We start from the raw sequence: 21700 nt of genomic DNA on the forward strand, positions 1-21700 counted from the left end.
GCAAGGGCTGGCACTTGCCTCTGTCCCACTGGCTCCAAGACACACAACTCACGGGCAGATTGCAGGCTAAGCAGCTGGTTTCTCCTCTGGCATGAGTGGTAAGAGCATATTAAACCCGCAGGCACCACAGGAACCGACGGGGAGCCAAGAGCAATACAGGTGCCTGAGCGATGCCAGCCCCTCTCTGAGGGTGAGGAAACAAATCTACCTTTACAGTTCCCAGGGCGAGAAATCCTGGCCAGGAACCCAGCACACTCCAAGGCTTGTTCCCGCCACGAGGTGCTGCCAGTGCCACGCCAGGTGGGCAGAGATCCACCTTCGCCAGGCAGCAATGACCAAGGGGAGTGGGCAGGACGGGCTCTTGGCTGCCATCCATCAGCACCTCTACGTGGGAGTGCTGGAGCCAAACATGAACTCTGGCTGCCATCCCAAGGCAACTCTCCCCTCCCCAGTTCTCCATGGCGATGTGGTCTCCAGCCCAGAGCTGGGAGAGGGGTTTGCGTTGGGCTGGGCAGACGCTGGAGTCAGGGCCACAGCCACAGGAAGGTCTCAGGTGAAAACCTCCTGGATTAGCATCCGCATACGGGAGCTGCTGCTGCACACACCTCCTGCTCCCCCCCCCCATCTAGAGACACACACACACACAGAGACACACACACACACCCGGCACTTGTCCTACCAGCTCCTTCCTACCTAGCAAATGCAGGTGAGACGCAGCCAGCGCTGCAGGTTCACAGGCTGACTGAGCAGCTGCAGACAGGAAAGTTAACTTCAGAGGTGTTTTTTAAAGCATATCGATTTGACACCCTCCCCCCACCCATCGTTGACCTGCTCCTCTCTCTCCTACCACGGTGCCTTCGCCCTACCCTGGAGGGACCAGCTCTAAGGTTAAGAAGAGACTGTAGAGTTCCTGGTCCACAGGTTGAGAAAGCCAAGGAGGGGCAAAGAGCACTGACTGTGTGGGACACAGGCCCAGAAAGGGTTACACAACTAGCCGGCAAATTGACCCAGATTCAGCCGTGAGAGACCTAGTAGTAGATAATGTGTGTGTGGTTTTGTGCGTTTACATTTATATCGTTAGAGGTTAACACTGTAACCAAACAGTTCCTGACTATCACTGTATTTTGTTAATTCAGAGAACAAAAAAAAAAAAGATGTTAACATTTAAATGAACTGCAAATGTAGTGACATCACTGTCTTAATGCCACTTAAACGTTGTGGTAAATCCCCTGCAAACGGCAGGAGACAGGCAGTTGCCTTATGTTAATCCATGTAGCTAATTATCGGTGATGCTTAGGAAATAGGTCGTCTACTTTAAAACTAGGATAATTGCCTATTGTTCACCCAAGGACTGCATGTTGTCAAGAGGCTATCGTAGCCTGCCAATAATCTCTATAAAAATTCTTGGGCTCTGATCCTTTCATCTCAGATCTGCTTAAGCTTCATCAGGGGAAGCTTGAGCCACAAGATGGAGGTCTCCAGGTCCATCTGGATCACCCTGATATTGGACACTGGACGGAAACCTAGGGACTAATTCTGAAAGGACTCTCTGCAACTCCAAAACTCACCATCTTGAGCATGAAACTGACCTAAGGACTCTATTTAAAAAAGAAATAGAGTATAGGTTAAAAGTTCATAATACATACAGCTATGAATAAATTTTAGTTTAGTTAATAAGAATTGGATGTAAGTGTGTATTTGGGTAAGATCTGAGATATTCATTAACCTGGTGGGTCATGTGTCCGATCCTTTGGGACTGGTAGAACTTTTCATATGATTAACAAGATTTTCGGTAATCCTCATCATATTTGACCAGGCTGTCTGGGTGGAAGCCCAAGGCTGGGTTGCTTTAAGGGAACTGTTTCTGGCTTCTGGATAAGGAGTAAGGGATTGTAGAAGCTGTTTTGTAGCTGGCTTGGTGAATCTAAGCATTAGAAATAACCACCAGGTTGGGGGACTGCCTACCCCATTCTTTGCAGTTTGCCCTGATCAAGCAATCTCAGTGTGGCCCCTTTGTGACCCCGGTCACACTGTGTTGGTCAGTGGCTCCTTTACTGAGGCCTTTATGGGTGCATTGAGTCCCAGGTGACCTACTCAAGTAAAGCTGGAGCTCAGGCAAGAGCCCCCGGTCCTGTTCCATTCACCAACAGCTCCCCAGATGGGAGGCCAGGCCAGGCCAGGCACGACTGAAAGCTGTTACTCTCTGAACCCCTGCTCAATGAGGTGGTCAGCTTTATCTGGTTCCTAGCTGGAGCTATCACCTTGGCACTATAGGGCCCCTGGCTGGCCACTCAGCAGAGAACCATGCGGGGAAACAGACTCGTCTTCTCTCCTTTAGAGGTGGGGATGTTTTCAGGCCCCAGGGGCCCTACAGCTGCTTTGCAGAAGTTGTTCTGTGGCCAGAGGGCTTCCGCATCCAAGTCTTTCACACCAGCACATTCTATCCATGTAGGATTCACTCAGAAAATGCAGGGAGGCTTGAGCATCTTGAAATCTGCTTGAGCACTTCCACTCTTACGCTTTGGTAGTTCTCAGTGGGGGGTACATTCAGGGCAACCTTGGACAGCAGGTCAAGATGTCCAGGGCTCTCTCCAGCTCTAAATGGGCCTACAATCCTCTCTGTTTCACACTCACTTAAGCTGTATCTAATTTGATCCCTCTCACCGTAGCCATGTACCTTACTGACTCAGGCTGACCTTTGCTGTAGGATGAGACAGGCGCCAGTTCTGCAGGACTTCTAGAGCATGGCGCAAAGGTTTGTGCCGTGTTCTTCCTTTGAACATACTGATAGCAGGATGCCATCAGAGGTGTCTGTAGCTCCACTGGCTCCCTCATGGGGATCAGGAGTCTTGCTCTGGAATTCATTTTGCACTGACATGAGGCAAAAACAGGCAAAGAAAATCTCTGTGCATCTACAGAGCTTAAATCAGGGGTAGTCAATTATTTTTTGTCAAGGTCCAAATTTCTTGGTTAAGGTATAGTCAAGGTCCAGACTCCAGAGAAAATAATACAATAAATAATAATAAGTAAATAAAAAGATTTCACAGTCTGTTCAAAAGTGTCTGGCGGTCCGGATTTGGCCAACAGTCCGCCTATTGACTACCCCTCCCTTAGACGCTATGGTGATAGGTAGAGATGGTTGGAAAATGGAAATTCTGTTCCACAGAAATCCCGATATTTCTAAAAAAAATGATTTGCAAATTGGAACAAAAAGCCAACATTTCAAACTTTTCTGGGGGAACTGAAGTGTCAAAAAATATTGAATCAGGACCATTAAATATATGGAGGCACCTATCTCATAGAACTGGAAGGGACCCTGAAAGGTCATTGAGTCCAGCCCTCTGCCTTCACTAGCAGCACCAAATACTGATTTTGCCCCATAACCCTAAGTAGCCCCCTCAAGGACTGAGCTCACAACCCTGGGTTTAGCAGGCCAATGCTCAACCACTGAGCCATCCCTCCTCCCATTGAAACATTTCAATAATGTCAAACCTTATCATAGGAAATATTTGGTACACTATTGTGATGCTGGCAGGGCAGGTGCCAGCTCACACCAAGATCCCCAGGTCTCAACTGGACACGAACAGATACATAGCTGGAATCTAGCTCACTTGTGGATTAATACGAAGATGACAGATATTAGAGTTATAAGAAAGTTTTGAGGCTGGGCTCTATTAAGTGCGTGTAAGTTGCTGCCTGCACTGATCTTACTTGTAATATCTGTATTCCACATTGTAATGTTGTACCTGAGCAGTTGTAATGTGAGCCTCTGTGACTGCATGTGAATCGCCCTACAGGAGAAGGACATTAGAATCATAGGACTGGAAGGGACCTTGAGAGGTCACCTAGTCCAGTGCCCTGCCCTCCTGGCAGGACGTTAGTTAGTGGGAAGAGCTGTTCTACAGAAATTGTTACGCCCCCTTCTCTGTGCAAAAATTAGTTATGCAAGTTGACTCCTCCTATCAGCCAAGCTTGCAGCTCAGAGCACGTGGCCGGAGAACCTCAAACCAAAGGAACTAGGTATCTCTGTGTTGCTTGTACTCAGAGTGGGTGGGGGGTGGACCAGGTGTTCCTAGGCATAAGCAAGAGATCCCCAACTGCTTAGCCTGGGCTAGCCCTAAGGGACAAATAGCGCTTGCTGATGCTAGAAACCTATATTACCTTTTGAAACCTAAGACGAACTCATTTGTATGTTGATGCTGGCTTGCTTTAGCCTTGTAAATAACGCTCTAATTTCCTTTTCCTATTTAATAAATCTTCCTATCGTTTATTAAATGATGGCTAAACAGAGTAAAAGAAGTGGTCAGAGGCAAAAAGGCATCCTTTAAAAATGGGAAGTCAAATCCTACTGAGGAAAATAGCAAGAAGCGAACTCTGGCAAACCACGTAGAACTAGGCAGGCCAAAAAAGAATTTGAAGAGCAACCAGCAAAAGAACAAAAACTAACAGCAAATAAAATAAATAAATAAATAGTCGAGTACATCAGAAGCAGGAAATCAGTGGACGAAGGAGGTACTAAAGGAGCACTGAGAGAAGACAAGGCTGTCGCACAGAAGCTAAATGAACTCTTTGCATTGGGCTTGAGTGCAGAGGATGTGAGGGAGAATCCTACACAATTTATTCTTGTTCGGTTACAAATCTGAGGAACTGTCCCAGATTGAGGTGTCAATAGAGAGTTTGGAACAAACTGATAAATTTAACAGCAATAAGTCACCAGGACCAGATGGGATTCACCCAAGAGTTCTGAAGGAACTCGAACGTGAAACTGCAGAACTACTAACTGTGGTATGTAACCTACCACTTTAATCCATTTCTGTACCAGATGACTGGAGAATAGCTAACGTGATGCCAATTTTTTAAAAAGGCACCAGAGGCAATCCTGGCAATTACAGGCCAACTTCAGGACCAGGCAAACTAGTGGAAACTATAGTAAAGAACAGAATTATCAGACATACAGACTGAACATGGTTTGTTGAGGAAGAGAAAACACAGTATTTATAAAGGGAAATCATGTCTCACCAATTTATTAAATTCTTGGAGATCATCATCAAGCCCGTGGACAAGGGTGATGCACTGGATACAGTGTACTTGGACTTGCCGAAAGCCTTTGACAAGATCCCTCACCAATGGCCATTAAGCAAACTAAGCAGTCATGGCATAAGATGGATCAGTAACTGGTTAAAAAAAAGGAAACAAAGGGTAGGAATAAATGGTCAGTTTTCAGAATGGAGAGAGGTAAATAGTGGTGCCCCCCGGGGGTCTGTACTGGGACCTGTGCTGTTCAACATATTCATAAATGATCTGGAAAAAGGGGTAAACAGTCAGGTGGCAAAATTTGCAGATACAAAATTACTAAAGATAGTGAAGTCCAAAGCAGACTGGGAAGAGTTCCAAAGGGATCTCACAAAACTGGGTGACTGGGCAACAAAATGGCAAATGAAACTCAGCGTTGATATGTGCAAAGTAATGCACATTGGAAAACATAATCCCAGCTATACATACGAAATGATGGGGTCTAAATTAGCTGTTACTACGCAAAAAAGATCTTGGAGTCATTGTGGATAGTCCTCAGAAAACATCCACTCAATGTGCAGCGGCAGCCAAAAAAGCTAAGGGATTGTTAGGAGCCATTAAGAAAGGGATAGATAGCAAGACAGAAAATATCCTAATACCACTATATAAATCCATGGTTCGCCCACAGCTTGAATACTGCCTGCAGTCCTGTTTGCCCCATCTCAAAAAAGATACATCAGACATGGAAAAGGTGCAGAAAAGGGCAACAAAAGATTAAGGGTATGGAACAGCTTCTGTATGAGGAGAGATTAATAAGATTGGAACTTTTCAGCTTGGAAAAGAGAAGACTAAGGGGCTATAAAATCATGACTGGTGCGGAGGAAGTAAATCAGGAAGTGTTATTTACTCCTTCTCAGAACACAAGAACCAGGAGTCAGCCAGTAAAAGTAACAGGCAGCAGGATTAAAAACAAACCAAAGGAAGTATTTCTTCACACAACACACAGTCAACCTGTGGAACTTGTTGCCAGGGGATGTGGTGAAGGCCAAAACTATAACTGGATTGAAAAAAGAACTAGCTAAGTTCCTGGAGGGTAGGTCCAGCAATGGCCATTAGCCAAGATGGTCAGGAATGCAACCCCGTGCTCTGGGTGTCCCTACGCCTCTGCCTACCAGAAGCCAGGTCTGGATCACTGTTATTGCCTGTTCTGTTCATTCCCTCCGAAGCACCTGGCATTGCCGCAGTCAGAAGACAGGCTGCTGGGCTTGATGGACCATTGGTCTGACCCCGTGTGGCCGTTCTTTTAACACATCCCCATGAGATTGAGGCTGAGTGAGGCTCCCCTTCGTCTCCCAGAGACTGGGGAAGCAGCATAGGCCCTTGCATTACTCATGAGCAGCTGCTGGCCCCTGCTGTGTTAATTTCTATGGAATACATGATACCAGAGTCAGTGTTAACATGTCCCTGTCTGGGGCTGGCACACAGACCTCAGCCTGCTTAGTCCCACGGCAAACACACCATTGACAATCCTCTTAACCTTTTATTAAAAGATACAGAAAAGAAGGAAAAGTTAAAGCATTGGCAACGTCAGGCTTTCCTTGTAACAACAGGCCTCGTTTCTTTTCCTGTTAGCTGGAGAGGGGCTTTAGAAAGATGCCCTCCCCCCCGGTGTTAAAGATGGTAATTACTGGGGTGGGGAAAGAAGGTATATGTGACCTCCCAGCACTCTGAAAACTGGCAGGGGCTCAGGCAACATGCTACAATGGTACTGAGCTGTGGCAGGGAACACAGCAACAAGGAGGAATGGGCCAGAGAGCAACTCCCTAGCAGGCACCCCAGAGACTGAGGGAGGCTCTATGTGGAGTGAGGGGTCCTGCTGGGCTTAGGTGCGCCAAGCTCCCACATTTATGGCACCATTTAATGCTGGGTGGCTGGAGAGAGCCCAGCCCCACCCCTGAGCAAGCCTTTTTCTCCTGCCTGCTGGCTGGCATGGTATGGTGCAGTTAAGAGCTTTCCAGATCACACACCTTTTCAGGACCCTAATAACCCAAGTCACTTTTTAAAATGGGATTCAGGCTCTTAAGTCATTTAGGCACTTTTGAAAATTCTCCCCTTAGTCCTACTGCCATAGATTTTTCACTGATACTTTTAGCTTCCCTTTTCAATTGTCTGCATTTCTTACCTGCTATGTACTCCATGGTATCAGCTTTCCCATTTTTATATGTATATTTTTGTTGCTTCTTTCACCGCTCCTTTTCACTAGGATTTTTTTTTATTAATGAAGCCTTCTTTTGTGATTGCAGACAGTGAGTGTCTGTTTATTTTCACATCTAATAAAGCATTCTTAAACCATTCCCAATCATCATCCACATTTGCATGTTTAAATATATCCTCCCCCTCAGTTTTGCTCTTGGTTGTTTTCACTTTGCGGAAGTTGGCCCTTTTAAAGCATCAATTATCTATATTCCTGGATTTGACTACATTCTGTTTGGACCTAGTAAATGAAATTGTCATGATCGCTTATACCTATGCAACCACCAAATTTAGTTCTGTGGTGTCCAGACTACGCCCCTTCTACTCACTCTGTATCAGGGTGACCAAGATGTATCCAGTGACTGTAACATCCCTGTCATGTGACTCCTCCCACCAGGGGCAGGGGTCAAAATCATAGCCAATTTCTTTTAATAACTGAGTGTAATTCCTTGTTTATGACCTGGCTTCCAGCACTGAGGGTACCTCCACTGCCTTACTATATGCAGTGTTTTTACTCCCAGATGACCCACTCGGCCACCCAGCCAAACCCCTTGACTTTTCTCCCACAGACAACAGTCCCCTCTCTGATGTCCGAGCAGAGATGGAGCTGAGATGTAGCACTGAGGGCCTCACTTGTGAGCATTAAAGAGCCTGTGGACAGTTTCCTGAGAATTGTGTCAGTTACGCTCTATGTCCACGAGGGCCGGCTGCGGTTTCCTACGACTGAATACTCGCCCTGCTCTGTATGGCACAGTTGGAATTTTCTGAAATATTTTTATAAATTCTATGCGTGCCTCAGTTTCCCTCTGTATTTTGCTACCCAGTGGGTGCCTCCTGCCCAAGTGACCAACTGCAGCACTCAGGTAAAAACCCCCACCTTGGGCTTCAGTGCACAGCTGGTCACCAGTGGGAGACGGGTAAGGAAGGATGCCCGGCCCTGCTCAGCAGCACAGCCTGGCCCAGACAGGTGCACTGAAAGGCCCGAACTCTTCACCAGACTTCACACCCCCTCCCACCCCCCATCATGGTTTCCAGCTGGGCTCTGGGCTCCCTGTGTAACCTAGCGGCCTCGCTGCTGGAGGGCTGCACCCAGTGCCCCTGCTGGCCGTGGGGAATGGGAAAAGCCCTTGGGCTTGCTGGGGTAACGACCACACTTCTGGAGCATCACCGGCCCCCGGGGCCAGCAGACAGCGACACCAGGACAGATCCTCTCTCTAGGGCCTGACAGAACCATTCCAACGAGCCCAGGAGTCAGGCTATGAGCCTCCCCCCAGAACCCACCTCCAGCCCCTCTGCCACGCCAGGCCGGGCTCTGCAGGGAACGGGGGTGGCCTGGAGGCGACTTTTCCTGGTGCCACTCAGCACACCCCCTTGCTTGGAGCAGGCCCCCCCTCGCCCTGGCCTCCCCACACCTTTCGTCTCAGCACCCGCTCTCCCCGCACCCCAGCACAGCGCCCGCGCCAACAACCCCAGGGGCCGAAACGCAGCTGGGCTCAGGGAGAGGGTAGGTGCCGCTGGCGGGCCCCAAACACAGCCCCTCGGGGATGGGAGCACAGCCAGCGACCCACGGCTCAGAGGGGTGGGACGAGGAGCTCCCTGCACACCGTCGGGCGACCGGAGCTCAGTGAGCCGCTGGCCTTGCACGCAGCTGGGATGGGCAGGGCTGGGCTCCTGCCTGGCTGTATTGAACAGAGATCCGCAGAGCAGCAATCAACAGCAGGTGTCTTTATTCAGTCCAATCAGCACCAGCCCCAGTGACTGCCCTGGGACCTTCATACCCCAGGTGCTGCTGGAGGGTGGCTACAGCGCACACAACCCGACTCACCGTACCGGGGGTCAGCCAGCCCTGCGCTCCCCCAGGGGAGGGGGGCTTCCATGCACTGCTCAGCTAGTGCACACGCGGACCCCGCCCATCACCAGCACCCAGGGAGGACGCAGGTGCCAGCCAGTGCCAGCCACTAGGGAAATGCTACTCGCTTCCTAGCGGGACCCTGGAAAGTCTCAGAGAAGCCCTGGAATCCAGTGACCTGAAGGGGAAAGGCAGGAGGGGCGGGAGGCAAACCCAAGGAGATGGAGTCTGCACCCAGGAGCGGCTGCGATGGCAGTGCCATGCAGCCCATCCATGCCCAAGCCCCTGCCACAGCCAGCGCTTCTCTTTGCAGAGCCCAGCCAAACTAATCCACAGCACACGTCCCACTTGCCAGCTACCCGCAAAGGGATCAAACGCTACAGTGTCCCCAGAGCAAATCCACTCGGCGCACGGCCCCACTGCAGAAAAGCACGGGATGGATGGACGGCCCATAGGGCAGGGTGTGTGTGTGGGGGGGGGACAGGAGGCAGGGAGGCCCGTGGTGGGGGTGGGGAGAAGCAGTAGCCACTGTGGCGGGAGTCCCATCTTGTGGCACCAGCAGGCGAGGCTTCAGAGGGGCTCCAGTGGTGCCAAGAGAGCTGGGCTGCGGCCCCGGGGCAGGGGCTCGGTGCTCCCCAAGCACTGGCACTGCCCGGCGAGTGCCTTCCTCCAGGCTGCAGAGCGCCGGGCTGGGCTGGCCGGGCTCTCACTCAGCGCGTTCCTGGCCCCGCTCGCTCTGGGGAGTGGGGCATCGCGGGCTCTAGGCAGGCTCCTTCCGCAGCGGCTCCGCTGGCCATGACGACCGTCACACTTGCATGCCGGGAGCTTGCGCCAGGCCCAGGGCCTGCACCAAGTCATCACTCAGGCCGCTCTTCAGAGTCCGCCTCACTGGGGAGAAAGGCCAGAATTAGGGCTCTGATGCCAGGGAGGGCAGGTCGGCAGGCAGGGCACAGCTCAGCTCTGCTGGGCGGCAAACGGCTCTAGGACCCTGCCCAGGGGTCGGCCCTCCCCCTCCGCCCCCATCACGCCTGCTCTGAACAGCCACAGGGGGAGACTCCATCCAGCCACGGCCACACGCTCGGCCCAGCTGCCAGCCCAGCAAGGCCGAGCTCTGCAGCAGTGGGACAGCTTCCAGCCTGCGCAGCCCCTCAGCACCAGCCAGCCCTGGGGTCTGCTCCCTGCACGCTCCCCCCATGGGCTGGCAGCAGCACCGGGGCAGTGCCCACACCAGGGCCTGCACAGCTCCTGGCTCTGCCTCCCACAGCCTTTGCACACGAAGACTCTCTTGGCCCAGCAGGTCAGACCAGACACCATGGCGCCCGTTTCCCAGGAGTCACCCTGGCTGGCAGAGGCAGAGCCCCTCCTGCCCAGCAATGCCATGGCACGGCTCGGCCCCGGCCCCATGGCAGGCTCTGCCTGGGGATGGCACTTACGGGACTTCCTGCTGACACGTGACCTCTTGCGCTCCTTGGCGGCGCCCGACCGTGGGCCGGTGCTGTGGGTGACGGACTGCACAAGGCGATCCATGATTTCATCCGAGACGTCTGCCGGGGAGCCGGCGCTGTCGTCCTGGGGCACGGAGCCACCGGAGGGACTTGACCGGCCCACGCCTGCCCAGAGAGCACAGGAACATCGGCCGAGGGACTGGAGCAGCTGGTGTGGGGCAGCCAGTCCCCCTGCCAAGCTCAGCCCCCTCCCAGCCAACACCTCCAGCTGCCACACCCTGCTGCCACAGCCCCGACCGCCACTCAGCTGCTTCCCTTCCCCCAGCTCCCACCTCCCCCACGGCTGCCCTACTGCCTCCCTGCCAAACCCACCTCCCTCCAGTGGGTGCTCTACTGAGTCCCCCCCACCCGCCAAACCCATCAGCTAACCCCGCAGCAAGCACCTCCTCCCACCACTGCCGAATGCTTGTCATCCCCAAGAGTCCAACAGCTTCTCCTCTGCAGCCCGTCAATCCCTCTCACACCCCATGCTCCCACCAAATGCCCTGCAGCCGGGGAGTGGGCCGCGTGGAGCCCATGGGGCGTGGAGCCGTACCTGGCTGGGAGCAGTGCTGCACCCCGCCTGCTCCAGAGTGAGCCCCGCTCAGGCTGAGGGAACTGGCCCAGCAGTAATCGAGCTCCATCTCCCCGATCCCAAGGGGTCCCATGAATGGGGCAGCCCAGCAGCGCTGAGCTGGGCAGCGAGCCAGGGCCCTGGAGTCGGCCCCAGAGAGGAAGGGCCGGGCCGGCTGGGCCCCCAGCATCCTGTCCTCTAGAAGGGTGTGTGGGGTGGGTGCGGGATGGCAGGACCCCCAGTGTCACGTCCTCCATTGGAGAGGGGCGTTTCGGCAGTTCGTGTCGCAGGGTCTCCGGGGTTCCTGGCTGCTCACAGACCAGCACCGAGGCGCTGGGGCATGGGCAGGAATGACCCTGAGGTCCCACAAATACAGCAGGTCCGAGGAGCAGCTGCAGCACAGACCGTGCTGGGCAGAGAGCCAGTGGAATGGGCTGGGATCCGTGCCCACAGCCAGTGTGCTGCTCTGTGCAGCGCAGGGCCCTGGCACGCTCCCAGCTGCAGGGGGTGGGATCCGTGCCCGCAGCCCAGTGCGCTGGGGGAGCCGAGTTCTGCTCTGTGCAGCGCGGGGCCCTGGCATGCTCCCAGCTGCGTGGGGTGGGATCCATGCCCGCAGCCAGTGTGCTGCTCTGTGCAGCGCAGGGCCCTGGCATGCTCCCTTCTGCGTGGGGTGGGATCCGTACCCGCAGCCCAGTGCGCTGGGGGAGCCGGGCTCTGCTCTGTGTAGCGCGGGACCCTGGCACGCTCCCAGCTGCGGGGGGTGGGATCCATGCCCGCAGCCCAGTGCGCTGGGGGAGCCAGGCTCTGCTCTGTGCAGCGCGGGGCTCTGGCACGCTCCCAGCTGCGGGGGGTGGGATCTGTGCCCGCAGCCCAGTGTGCTGCTCTGTGCAGCGCGGGGCCTGGCACGCTCCCAGCTGAGCCATCGCCTGGGGCCTGCGCAGAGCCACCCGTGGAGATGCAGTCAGGGTCATGCCAGCTGCTGCCTGGCGCATGCTCCTGCACCACCACGGGGCAAGTGCAGAGTCACCGGGCTGGCCGTGCAGCCCTACCTCGGCTGGCCCTGCTGCGCCGGCTCTGGGGCTCCACAGCTGAGCTCAACACGCTCTTCATGGTCTCGTGGCCTGCATCCGCCTGCTGCTCCGGGCAGGCCGAGCCCACAGCTGGAGAGGGGCTTGCCTCAGGGCTGTCGGCCATGCCGGAGAACCGCTCCATCTGCAGAGAGAGAAGGCCAGCGTGAGGGGAGGGGGCGGCCTCGGGCTCAGCAGGCCCCCAGGCCAGCCCCGTACCTCCGTGATCATCCGGCCCCGGGTCTTGTTCCTCTCGCGGTGCGCGGCCCGTTTGCGCTGCTGCTGCAGGACACGCTCTCGGCACGTGCGGTACTCCAGGGCGAACTCCCGCAGGAGCCGGCAGAACCCTGTCACCTTCATGTCCCGCGCGGCCGCCGGCGGGTAGCCCAGGAACAGCAGGAAGGAGCGGAACCTGCCGACAGATGGAGCAGCTGGCGACGATGGGAGGACACGGGGGACTCACAACCCAGCCCCGATCCCTCCTGCACCTGGAGCCGCCTCAGGCCGCCCTGACAATCACTGCCAGAAGGGAGGGGGAGTCCTTGAACCAGCCCGGATCCCCCACCCCTCCGCCTTCCCCTCCTGCTCCACCAGCCCCCCACACCACCTCCGCTTCTCTGCCCCCCCAGAGCTGGGAACACTCAACTCCACTGGGAATAAGGAACATTTCCCCTCCCCCAAGTCAAATGCTCCCCCCCCGTCTTCTACCCTGTCACCCCCGTTCACCCCTTCCCCCCAGCCAATTCGCCCCGCGAGGGCAGCCACAGCAAACCCCGGGGGGTCCGTGCCCAGCAGGCAGACCGACCTGTGGAGTATGCGTCTGTGCACCACCTTCAGAACGTGGATCTTCCGGGTGCTGTCCTTCAGGAAGTCCGTCAGCTTGCTCTTCAGGCCCGGTTTGGTCTCGTGCTTGGCGATGGCCTTCAGGTTGTCCCATGATGCTTTGCACCGTCGCTCCAGCTGGCTCAGGCTTTCCGCCAGCTCGTCAAAGTCAACCTGAGGAAGGAGTGAAGATACACCCATGGCCGTGCTGCGCTTGGGATCCCCTCGCTGCCCTGCATCCTCACATGACCCCGTGTTCCGCCCCGGGCCTGCAGAAGCCACGCAGCTTGCCAGGCTCAGGTGTCACTCCCCGGGTCCGCTGGGCTGGGGGCAGCCGGGGGGAGCTGGAATATCTGCTGGTTCCAGCACGCGTCTTACCTTGGCTGAGCGGGTGATGGCTGCGATCTCTGAGTAGAGGTCACTGGTTTGGGGGAACCTCTCCACCACCACGTGGCACAGGTGGTGCAGCAGAGACTGCCGGTGCACGGTGTCCTTCACCTCCGAGACTTTCTCCAGGTAACTGAGCTCGAAGCCCCGGCTCTGAAACCCAAACGCAGGCTCAGGCTCAGCCAGGGGAGCCCGGGTCACCCCTCCCCGCTTCCTGGAGTCAACTGCCTTCTCCCAGCAGCTGATTCTGCCCCGTGCCTCTCCAGCCGGGCTCCCACTTGCTCCTGCTGAGTTTCACAGCTGCAATTCCAGGCCCGTGGCCCTCCCTGGCAGGGGTAATGCACCAGCGCCGTCTCCACGCCATCTGCTCCTCTGGAGGCGAAGCTATTTGAGCCAATTAGCCGCTCTCCCGCATCCTTCCAGACATTCTCTGTAGCCCCTTCCCCCCAGCTCAGCTATGGCCCAGCATCTCAGCCGGGGCTGCTCTCGATCGCTCTGACCACCCGCAGCTTGGCACTGCCGCCTTGCACACAGTCTACTCCCACTCTGTTTTCCCTGGACACCAGTGGGCAGAGTGCTGACCCGAGAGCACAGCCGGCAACCTGCTGCGTGGCCGTCACCTCTCTGCCTCGGTTTCCCCTCCCACGCCTTGTCTGTTTAACCCCTGACCTCTTGGGGGCCGGGTTTGCCTCTCAGTGTGTTCGTACAGCACCTGGCGCAATCCCAGGGGGCCCTAACACCATCATTCCACAGATAGCCATTCCCCTTAGTAGTTTCTTCCAGTCCGACTGAGCGGATTCCACCCTCCGATCTGCTCTCTTACACTTCCCTGCATGGATTTTCACTTGACAAGATCTTGGTATGTTCTGCAGCAACACAGCAGACCAGCCCCCAGCACTAAGCCCTGTCAGCCCACCAGGCGACCCTACAGGCCCCCCTGCTGCCAGGCCCTAGCCCCCTCAGCAGCCAGCCCCCAGCATTTCCCACCCAGCTTGGCACCGTAGCCCCAGGTGCGGCGTTCCTTGTTGCACGCATTGCCTGCTCTCTAACGCACAGCTGCAGGTCTGGGCACACGGCTTTGCTGGCGGCTCGGCCCCGTTCCCCCTGGGGAGTCTGCATCCCTTTCTAAGCCCAGGCTGGCAGCTTCTTGCCCCCAGGAGCTCTGTGCTGGCAGCTGCAGAAGACCCCCTCACCTGGGAGCCATTGAGGACGTTCCCCATGGCCAGCAGAGTAGCCAGGATACACTTGAAGGTCTGGTTTTTGGCCAGCTGTTCCATCCCCAATTTCAGGTCAAACAGAGGCTCCGCGATCTCCTGAACAGAGAAAGGTGCAGCTGCTGTGACTGGTAAATCAGCGACGCCCGGCTCCAGCCCCCATACGCACTCACCGCTCCGCCGGGGAGCCAGGGACCTAGCCGCAGCCAGCTCGGGTCCCGCTCCGTCCTGGGACAGGGGGCAGTGCTGCGTGGGCTCACTGACCTTGGATTCAGCACGAAGGACGCGAAACTCACCTGAGCCAGGGGAATCCCTGTGCCTGGGAGGCTAGGCTGCCGGCCCCTGCAGGGTGGGCCTGGGCCCTTGGCCTACAGCGGCTCAGCGTGGCTGTACCATGCCCTGCATCCAAACCAACCAGCAGGCAGGGACTGAATTGCCACAGGCATACACGTATGTGGCTGAGGGTCCCCAGGCATGGCAGGGGGAGGCAGAGATCCAGGGGAATCTGCACTACCAAACCCAAAGGTCAGGGATGTTCGCGGTCTGGTTTGCCGGGGAAACGGTCAGTGGGCTGGGTTTGCTCCATTACCTGCTCCATGCTCTCATAGTCCAGCTTGAACGCCCACAGCTGGAGCCGAGCCGTGAGCTCGCTAATGGAGGAGAGGGTGAGCAGGAACTGCTCGGCTGAGCCCAGGGGGAGGTCGGGATTGGCGAGCTGCGCCTCCTGGATCTTCTGCTTCTCTTCGTCAGTGGGAACCATGGTCAGGATTTTCTGTAAGACACACGGAGCCGCATGGCCGAGGCAGGTGGTCAGGTCTAGCTGCCCAAACAGCGAGTAGTACCAGCAGTACTGTGTCAAGCTGGTCTCAGTGGAAGCCGCAAAGGGTCACACATGATGGGTCATTGAACTGGCTATGCCTACCTGGGAGAGTCCTGACACCTCCCCCACCCCACACCGGGACTAGCATCGACAGGGCACGGGGCAACCAAACAGCCTTCAGGCCTGCGCGCTTGGCCTCAGCAGAGTAACTCTCGAGTGCCGATACCCTGGGGTGCAGGGGTGCTTTTCCGCTCGCTCTGGCTAGAGGAGAACACAAGGAGCAGCGGAGCCGGGCTTGGCTGGGAGTGAGCTCTGCTGTGAGCAATGGGGATGCGATCTTACAGCACTCTCCAGCCTGCCTTCACAAGGGCTTGCACGCGGGGCTCTCCTTCAGGGGACCGTTCGTTGTTAGTGGGGAACCAGGGAGCGATCAGCTAAGCCACATGGCAGCAAAGGACAGAGCGGGTGGGGGAACCAGAGAAACGCACCCACTCATCCTCCCCAAACCACAGGCATCCACAGGCCCAGTCTGGGGCAAAACCAAAATGCAATGAGATCTGATGAACTCTGGAGCTGGAGAAGGGCCGGGAGAGACTGGTCTGCCAGCCTGGGGCAGACGCTGTTTGCAAGGAACCCACAAATACCCACCCAGCATCTAGATGCAGCGACTGTCACACGGGGATGTCAGGAAAGAACGCAGGGCCTGTGCTGGAATCTCACTCTCCAACATCCACAGGCTGGGGAAGACAACGCGCCAGCTCCCACACTCCTAACAGCAGCTGCTGCTCCCCAGCACTCTCCTCCCACGTCGGAAATGCACGACGGGGACGCCGAGCTGGGGCCTGGGCCTGGGAGTCACCCTGCCCACGTCCCGAAGGAATGACAGGATAATTATTTAAGGTATTTAAGGCTCCTCTAGCAGAATATTGGATGGGTGGCTTCCTGGGCCAATGAGGAGAAGATTTCTGACACCCAAGGGCTCTTTAGCCGAGCAGATGAAAACTGAAGGAGATCCAGTGGTTGGAAGCTGGCCAACAGAATTCACACCGCAATCAGGTGCACCTTTTTAGCAGTGAAGAGAATGACGCTTTGGAACAGGTGACCTAGCGCTGGGGCAGATTCCCTGTCACTTGCAGCCTTTAAATCAAAACTGGGCCTCTCTTTCTAAGAGCTGTGCTCCAGGGGGTGCTGGGTCGAGGCAGAACCACGCAGTGAAACGCTCTGGCCTGGGCCGTGCAGGTCAGTCTATGTGATCTAGTTACGCTCTGTAAAAACCCACGTGGCATGCGCAGCCCTGGAGCCGGAGTGCTGTCGGAGAACACTGCAGGCTAGGGAGGACGGCTGGCCTCTCCAGTCCAATGTCCGGGCACTAGTCTAGGATTTAGTGGACACGGTTCAACGCTCTGCTCTGCCACAGACAGCCTTGGGCCAGTCCCTTAGCCTCTCTGTGCACAGCAGGGACAAGAGCCCTGCCACCCGCACAGGGGTGCTGAGGAGAAACCCAGTATGGATTGGGACGCGCTTCGGGCAGGGTGACCCTCCGGGGCAGGAGTTCATCTGCTCTTTACTCGGAAACGTTTACTGCCAGAAACGGCTGGTGGGAGGAATCACTGCAGCCTCACCTCAATCCCTTCTTTGTTAATGGCGAACTCGTCGAAGTTGAGAATGGCCGTCTTGATGATGTGAGCGGGCGGCAGCACCGTCAGGCCGATGTTAATGGCATTGCTCCTCTTGGGGTCGAGGACCGCCGTGCACTTCTTCCCGTCAGCAGCTTTCTTTGGGGCGGGGGGAGGGGGGCAATGGGAAACACAAGAAAAGGGGCTGAAAGGTAGGTTAGGAGCGCACGGGCTACCCTGAAACAGCCACATTTCCCCGGCAGGCCATTGAGCTATTCAAATCGGTGCCAACACAGAGGATCCGGTGAAGGCAGCTCCACCTCACCACCCTCCCATGCACCCAGGCCATGCTGCAGTGCTATCCCCAGGAGAAGTAAGGTCCTTCCTGACCCCACAGAACTTGCAGTTTCAGAGCACGGCCTTGCACGCTGGTAGGGGTCACAGCAGAACTATTGCACTTTCACTGCAGCTGGCATCTCCGAGAGTGAGAGCACCTCCTTGGGTTGTCAGAGATGCCACTGGCCATGCCAGGTGCAAGACGAGCTGCGCCTGGAGCGACTGGGCCCCTTCTCTCTCTCTCCAGTGAGGGGACACTAACGCGCCCGGGCTCGACTGGCCCCAAGGAAGAGGAGTGGACCCTCTCTCTGGGGTCAGTTACCAAGAAATAGCGGCATGCACCCCAAACGGCACCAGCCGTGGAGAGACCGTCTGCTACAGAAACATTGCTTGTAATGGCTCCTGTAGAGACAGGATCCACCAGCTCACTTCCAACAGAGCTGAATTTCATTCTCGACTCTCGTGGTATATTACGCCCCTCCGAGAAGCCACACAATCCTCCCTCCCCGGACCGCACACTCGGCTGGGGCGGCTGTTACACCCTGGGAGAAAACGTGGAATCTCTCTGCTCCTGGGTTTATCTTTTTGCATGTGGCAAACCTGGATTTTGCCCTACCCTCCATCCTGTCTCCCACCCTCAAGCCTGCACTGCCTTAGCAGTGCAGACCAGCCCGGCCCTGGGAAGGCAGCTGGGATGATACTGGAAGGGGACCATTCACAGACAGGAGGGTTGGGTGAGACCTTCCAGTGGAACTGACAAACTGAATTCACTCCACTTTCCCTGCAAAGGGCTACTAGTCCACAGGCTGCGTGTGCAGCAGGGACTGGATCCATGACCCAGGAGGGCGCTTTCCTACGACGTTCGGCGCACCAAACCAAGGGAACCACTCCAGGGGTGCAGTGTCTGAGCATTGCTCGGACTGCGGGCCCGGGACTGTGACCCCACCAGGCGCTAGGAAGTCCAGCAGGACCATCCTCCTCTTGACGCTATGAGAAAGGGAGTGACAAGGAAAACCCAGCTAATGCAGGGCCTTTGCTCCACACTGGGCCTCCCCTACACACCAGCAATATTCCTCTACGGGCCCGAGACACCTGCCAGTCCCAGGGAGCCCTGCGTGCCACGGCAGCCAGCTCTCAGGCCACACCCCACAGTGCCCCACCACCCACTGCAGGCTGCCAGGACTGGCCCGCTGGCCCCCGACCTGCTGCGTACCTTGGAACTCAGCACTTCCTTCGCTCTGGACTCAAAGAGATGCTCCAGCTTGGCCGCGTCAATCTCTACTCTCTCCAGGGATGCCCACACGGTGCCCCGGCCAAAGCGGCCAGCCCCAGCGTGGGAACTGGGGTGCTTCAGCTCCTTCCAGAAGAGTTTCACCGTCTTCTTCTTCTTGGCAGGGGAACGGCCATCTGGCGCAGGGGGGCCCAGCAACGCAGGAGGGGGTGGGCAGCCAGGAACAGGGGGTGGGGGGGGCGGACAGCCAGGGGGCGGGGGGCAGCTAGGAGGAGGGGGTGGCGGTGGGGGAGCCAGGAGGCCTCCCGCAGTCAGTGCCTCAATGCCAGGAGGGGGTGGGGGAGGCACATGGAACGAGTCATTTCCTACTGCCCCTTGCTCTAAGGCATCAAAATCTTCCTCTTCACCCAGGTCTGAGAAGTCCAGGTCTTTGATCTTCAGCAGCATGGGGCCGGGCTCCAGACGATCCCACATGAACTCAAGGTCCTTTTTAAATGGGGTCAGGAGGGCCCGCTCCACGTTCTGAGCGTTGGCTTCTGCCTCGACGCTGGACTGGGTGCGCAGGAACCGGGTCTGGGCGCTGGAGACCTGTCTGTCAGGGGCCTGGCGTTGAGGCCTGGCGTTCTCCAGGTCCCGACTGCCTTGCAGCTCTGCCTGGCTCGGCTGGTCCGCAGCCACTCGGTGGCGCTGGGCAGAGGCTGACGCCTCAGGGATGAGCAGGTCCCGCTCTGGCTCCACTTGGCTTTTGGCAAACAGCGCGTCGCGCATCAGCTTCTTGTCTGAGGAGATGGAGCGGCAGGGAGTGGCGCTCTCCTGTGGGGGGACACAGCGCCCTGGGGAGGAACCAGAGGACAGAGCGTGTCCAGGGCACCCTCCCTCCCATGGGTACAGTGCCACTGCCTCCCTGCACCCCAGCACGCTTCACCTCTGCTTCCCTAGACGTCAGGCCACAGCTGCCCTGGCGCCTTTCCCTGCAGGCTGTCCCGGCTCAGAGGCACAGGTCTCCTGCGCTGCAAGGCCCTGTGCTGGCCAAGGGGCGGGGGGGGCAGAGATCAGGCCGGACAGTCAACCTCCACGGCAGCCGTTCTGAGTTTGCAAGCTCCACCCTGCATCCAGGGCTGGCTTTAGGAAGTGCGGGGCCCGATTTGAATACCCGGCGGTGGTCTGGGTCTTCGGCAGCACTGAGGGACCCGTCGCCGAAGTGCCGCTGGAAACCCGGACCACCGCCGGGTGAGCAAAAATCAAAAAGTTAGGCGCTCTTCTTCAGGGCGTGGGGCCCTCTTGGGCCTGGGGCCCGATCCGGGGGAATCGGCCTAAAGCCGGCCCTGCCTGCATCCAGTTCCATTACGCTCCCCCCCACCTGCTCTCATTGACTGCCCCAGCCCCTTCGCCCAGTGCCCCCCACCCGCTCTCACCGACTGCCACAGACCCTTCCCCCACTGTGCCCCCCCCCAGCTCCCACCGACTGGCACAGCCCCTTCACCCAGCGCCCCCCCGCTCTCACTGACTGCCCCAGCCCCTTCGCCCAGGGCCCCCCAGGGCAGTGCACTCCTGCTGCAGCGAAGCCCCTTCCCCCGGCACTAGAGGCGCCTCTCTGGGGTGGCAGGACAGGCGGCCGCTTGGCACAACTGGGAGGGAATGCGAGAGCCATGGCAAGCGGCAGGGGGCTCCAGGAGGGCCAGGCGGTTCAAGGAGGTGGGGGGTTGGGTCCCTAGTCACCAAAACAGGCGCGTTTGGGGGAGGGGGCGCAGGAGGGCCACTGAGGTGGCAGAAGCATCTGTTCCCAGGGCAGGTCCTTGCCTGATGTGCCGCCTCCATTCTCGTCCCTCCGCGGAGCGATCCCGACTGATGGCAGGCGCGGTTCCTGCTCGTTCGCCGTCTCATTCTGCTCCTTCTCCTCGCTCAGCACCAGCCTCCCTGCAGCCCGGACACAGCAGTCGTTAGGCAGCCTGGCGCTGCTGGGCAGGGCAGGGGCAAGGTGGGGAGTGCGGGCTGGCCCCGGGGACCGCGTCATCACACACCCCACCCCCAGGGCGTGTGACGTCCCTGCAATGGTGGGGAGTTTCCCTAGTGGGCGGGTCCCACTCCTCCGGGGCACAGGGGGCTCCCTGCAGCTGGCGGCTGCTCTCACAGACACGGCTGGAGGTGCCACTGGCCTGGCTGGTACCTGCACAACCAGCCCATGTGCTGCGTCTGTGCGCGCTCCCACGGGAGCCAGCTGTCCGGAGCCCACCCCCAGGGGACCAGTATGTCTATTGTGGCAGTGAGCCAAGGCCTGCAGCAGGATTGGAGCTGGATCCCTGCCCCCAGGAGGGAGGGGGCTGAGATGAGACCTTGCAGCCTGAGATGAAACTCCTGGTCACTCGGGAAGGGGTGGGGTGGAGTGGAGTGGGGGGCTGAACATGACCAGGCAGCGGCAAGATGGCCCTGCCTAGATGTGAGGGGTGGGGTGCCTGCTGGGGGTGGCACACCGCCCCTCTGGGCTGCCTGGCACGCACCGGGCACACGGGACCGGGGTGCCTGCTGGGGGTGGCACACCGCCCCTCTGGGCTGCCTGGCACGCACCGAGCACATGGGACCGGGGTGCCTGCTAGGGGTGGCACACCGCCCCTTCTGGGCTGCCTGGCGCGCACCGAGCACATGGGACCGGGGTGCCTGCTAGGGGTGGCACACCGCCCCTTCTGGGCTGCCCGGCACGCACCAGGCACACGGGACCGGGGTGCCTACTGGGGGTGGCACACCGCCCCTCTGGGCTGCCTGGCGCGCACCGAGCACACGGGACCTGCGTACCTGCTGGCGGTGGCACACTGCCCCTCTGGGCTGCCTGGCACGCACCGGGCACACGGGACCTGTGTACCTGCTGGGGGTGGCACACCGCCCCTCTGGGCTGCGGAAGGCCTGTGTACCTGCTGGGGGTGGCACACGGGACCTGCGTACCTGCTGGGGGTGGCACACCGCCCCTCTGGGCTGCCTGGCGCGCACCGGGCACACGGGACCTGCGAACCTGCTGCGGGTGGCACACGGGACCTGCGAA

General features: G+C 57.7%; 1 protein-coding gene across 2 annotated transcripts in view; it reads right to left on the reverse strand.

The window, feature by feature from the left end:
• Positions 1-8978: 8978 nt before the first annotated feature.
• Positions 8979-21700, reverse strand: part of FHOD1 (formin homology 2 domain containing 1) — a 62053-nt gene continuing 49331 nt past the window's right edge. For both annotated transcript variants that reach the window (XM_039503201.1, XM_039503200.1), the window contains 11 exons: positions 20467-20583; positions 18649-19499; positions 17106-17258; positions 15253-15435; positions 14643-14762; positions 13441-13602; positions 13046-13236; positions 12460-12652; positions 12223-12385; positions 10549-10725; positions 8979-10003 (listed from right to left, as the gene is read on the reverse strand). In XM_039503201.1, coding sequence (XP_039359135.1) covers positions 9921-10003; positions 10549-10725; positions 12223-12385; positions 12460-12652; positions 13046-13236; positions 13441-13602; positions 14643-14762; positions 15253-15435; positions 17106-17258; positions 18649-19499; positions 20467-20583 — 2393 coding nt within the window. In that variant the 3' untranslated portion in view covers positions 8979-9920. The remainder of the gene's footprint in view (positions 10004-10548; positions 10726-12222; positions 12386-12459; positions 12653-13045; positions 13237-13440; positions 13603-14642; positions 14763-15252; positions 15436-17105; positions 17259-18648; positions 19500-20466; positions 20584-21700) is intronic.

This window comes from Mauremys reevesii, linkage group 16 (genome assembly GCF_016161935.1).
Source record: "Mauremys reevesii isolate NIE-2019 linkage group 16, ASM1616193v1, whole genome shotgun sequence".
Lineage (NCBI taxonomy): Eukaryota > Metazoa > Chordata > Testudines > Geoemydidae > Mauremys > Mauremys reevesii.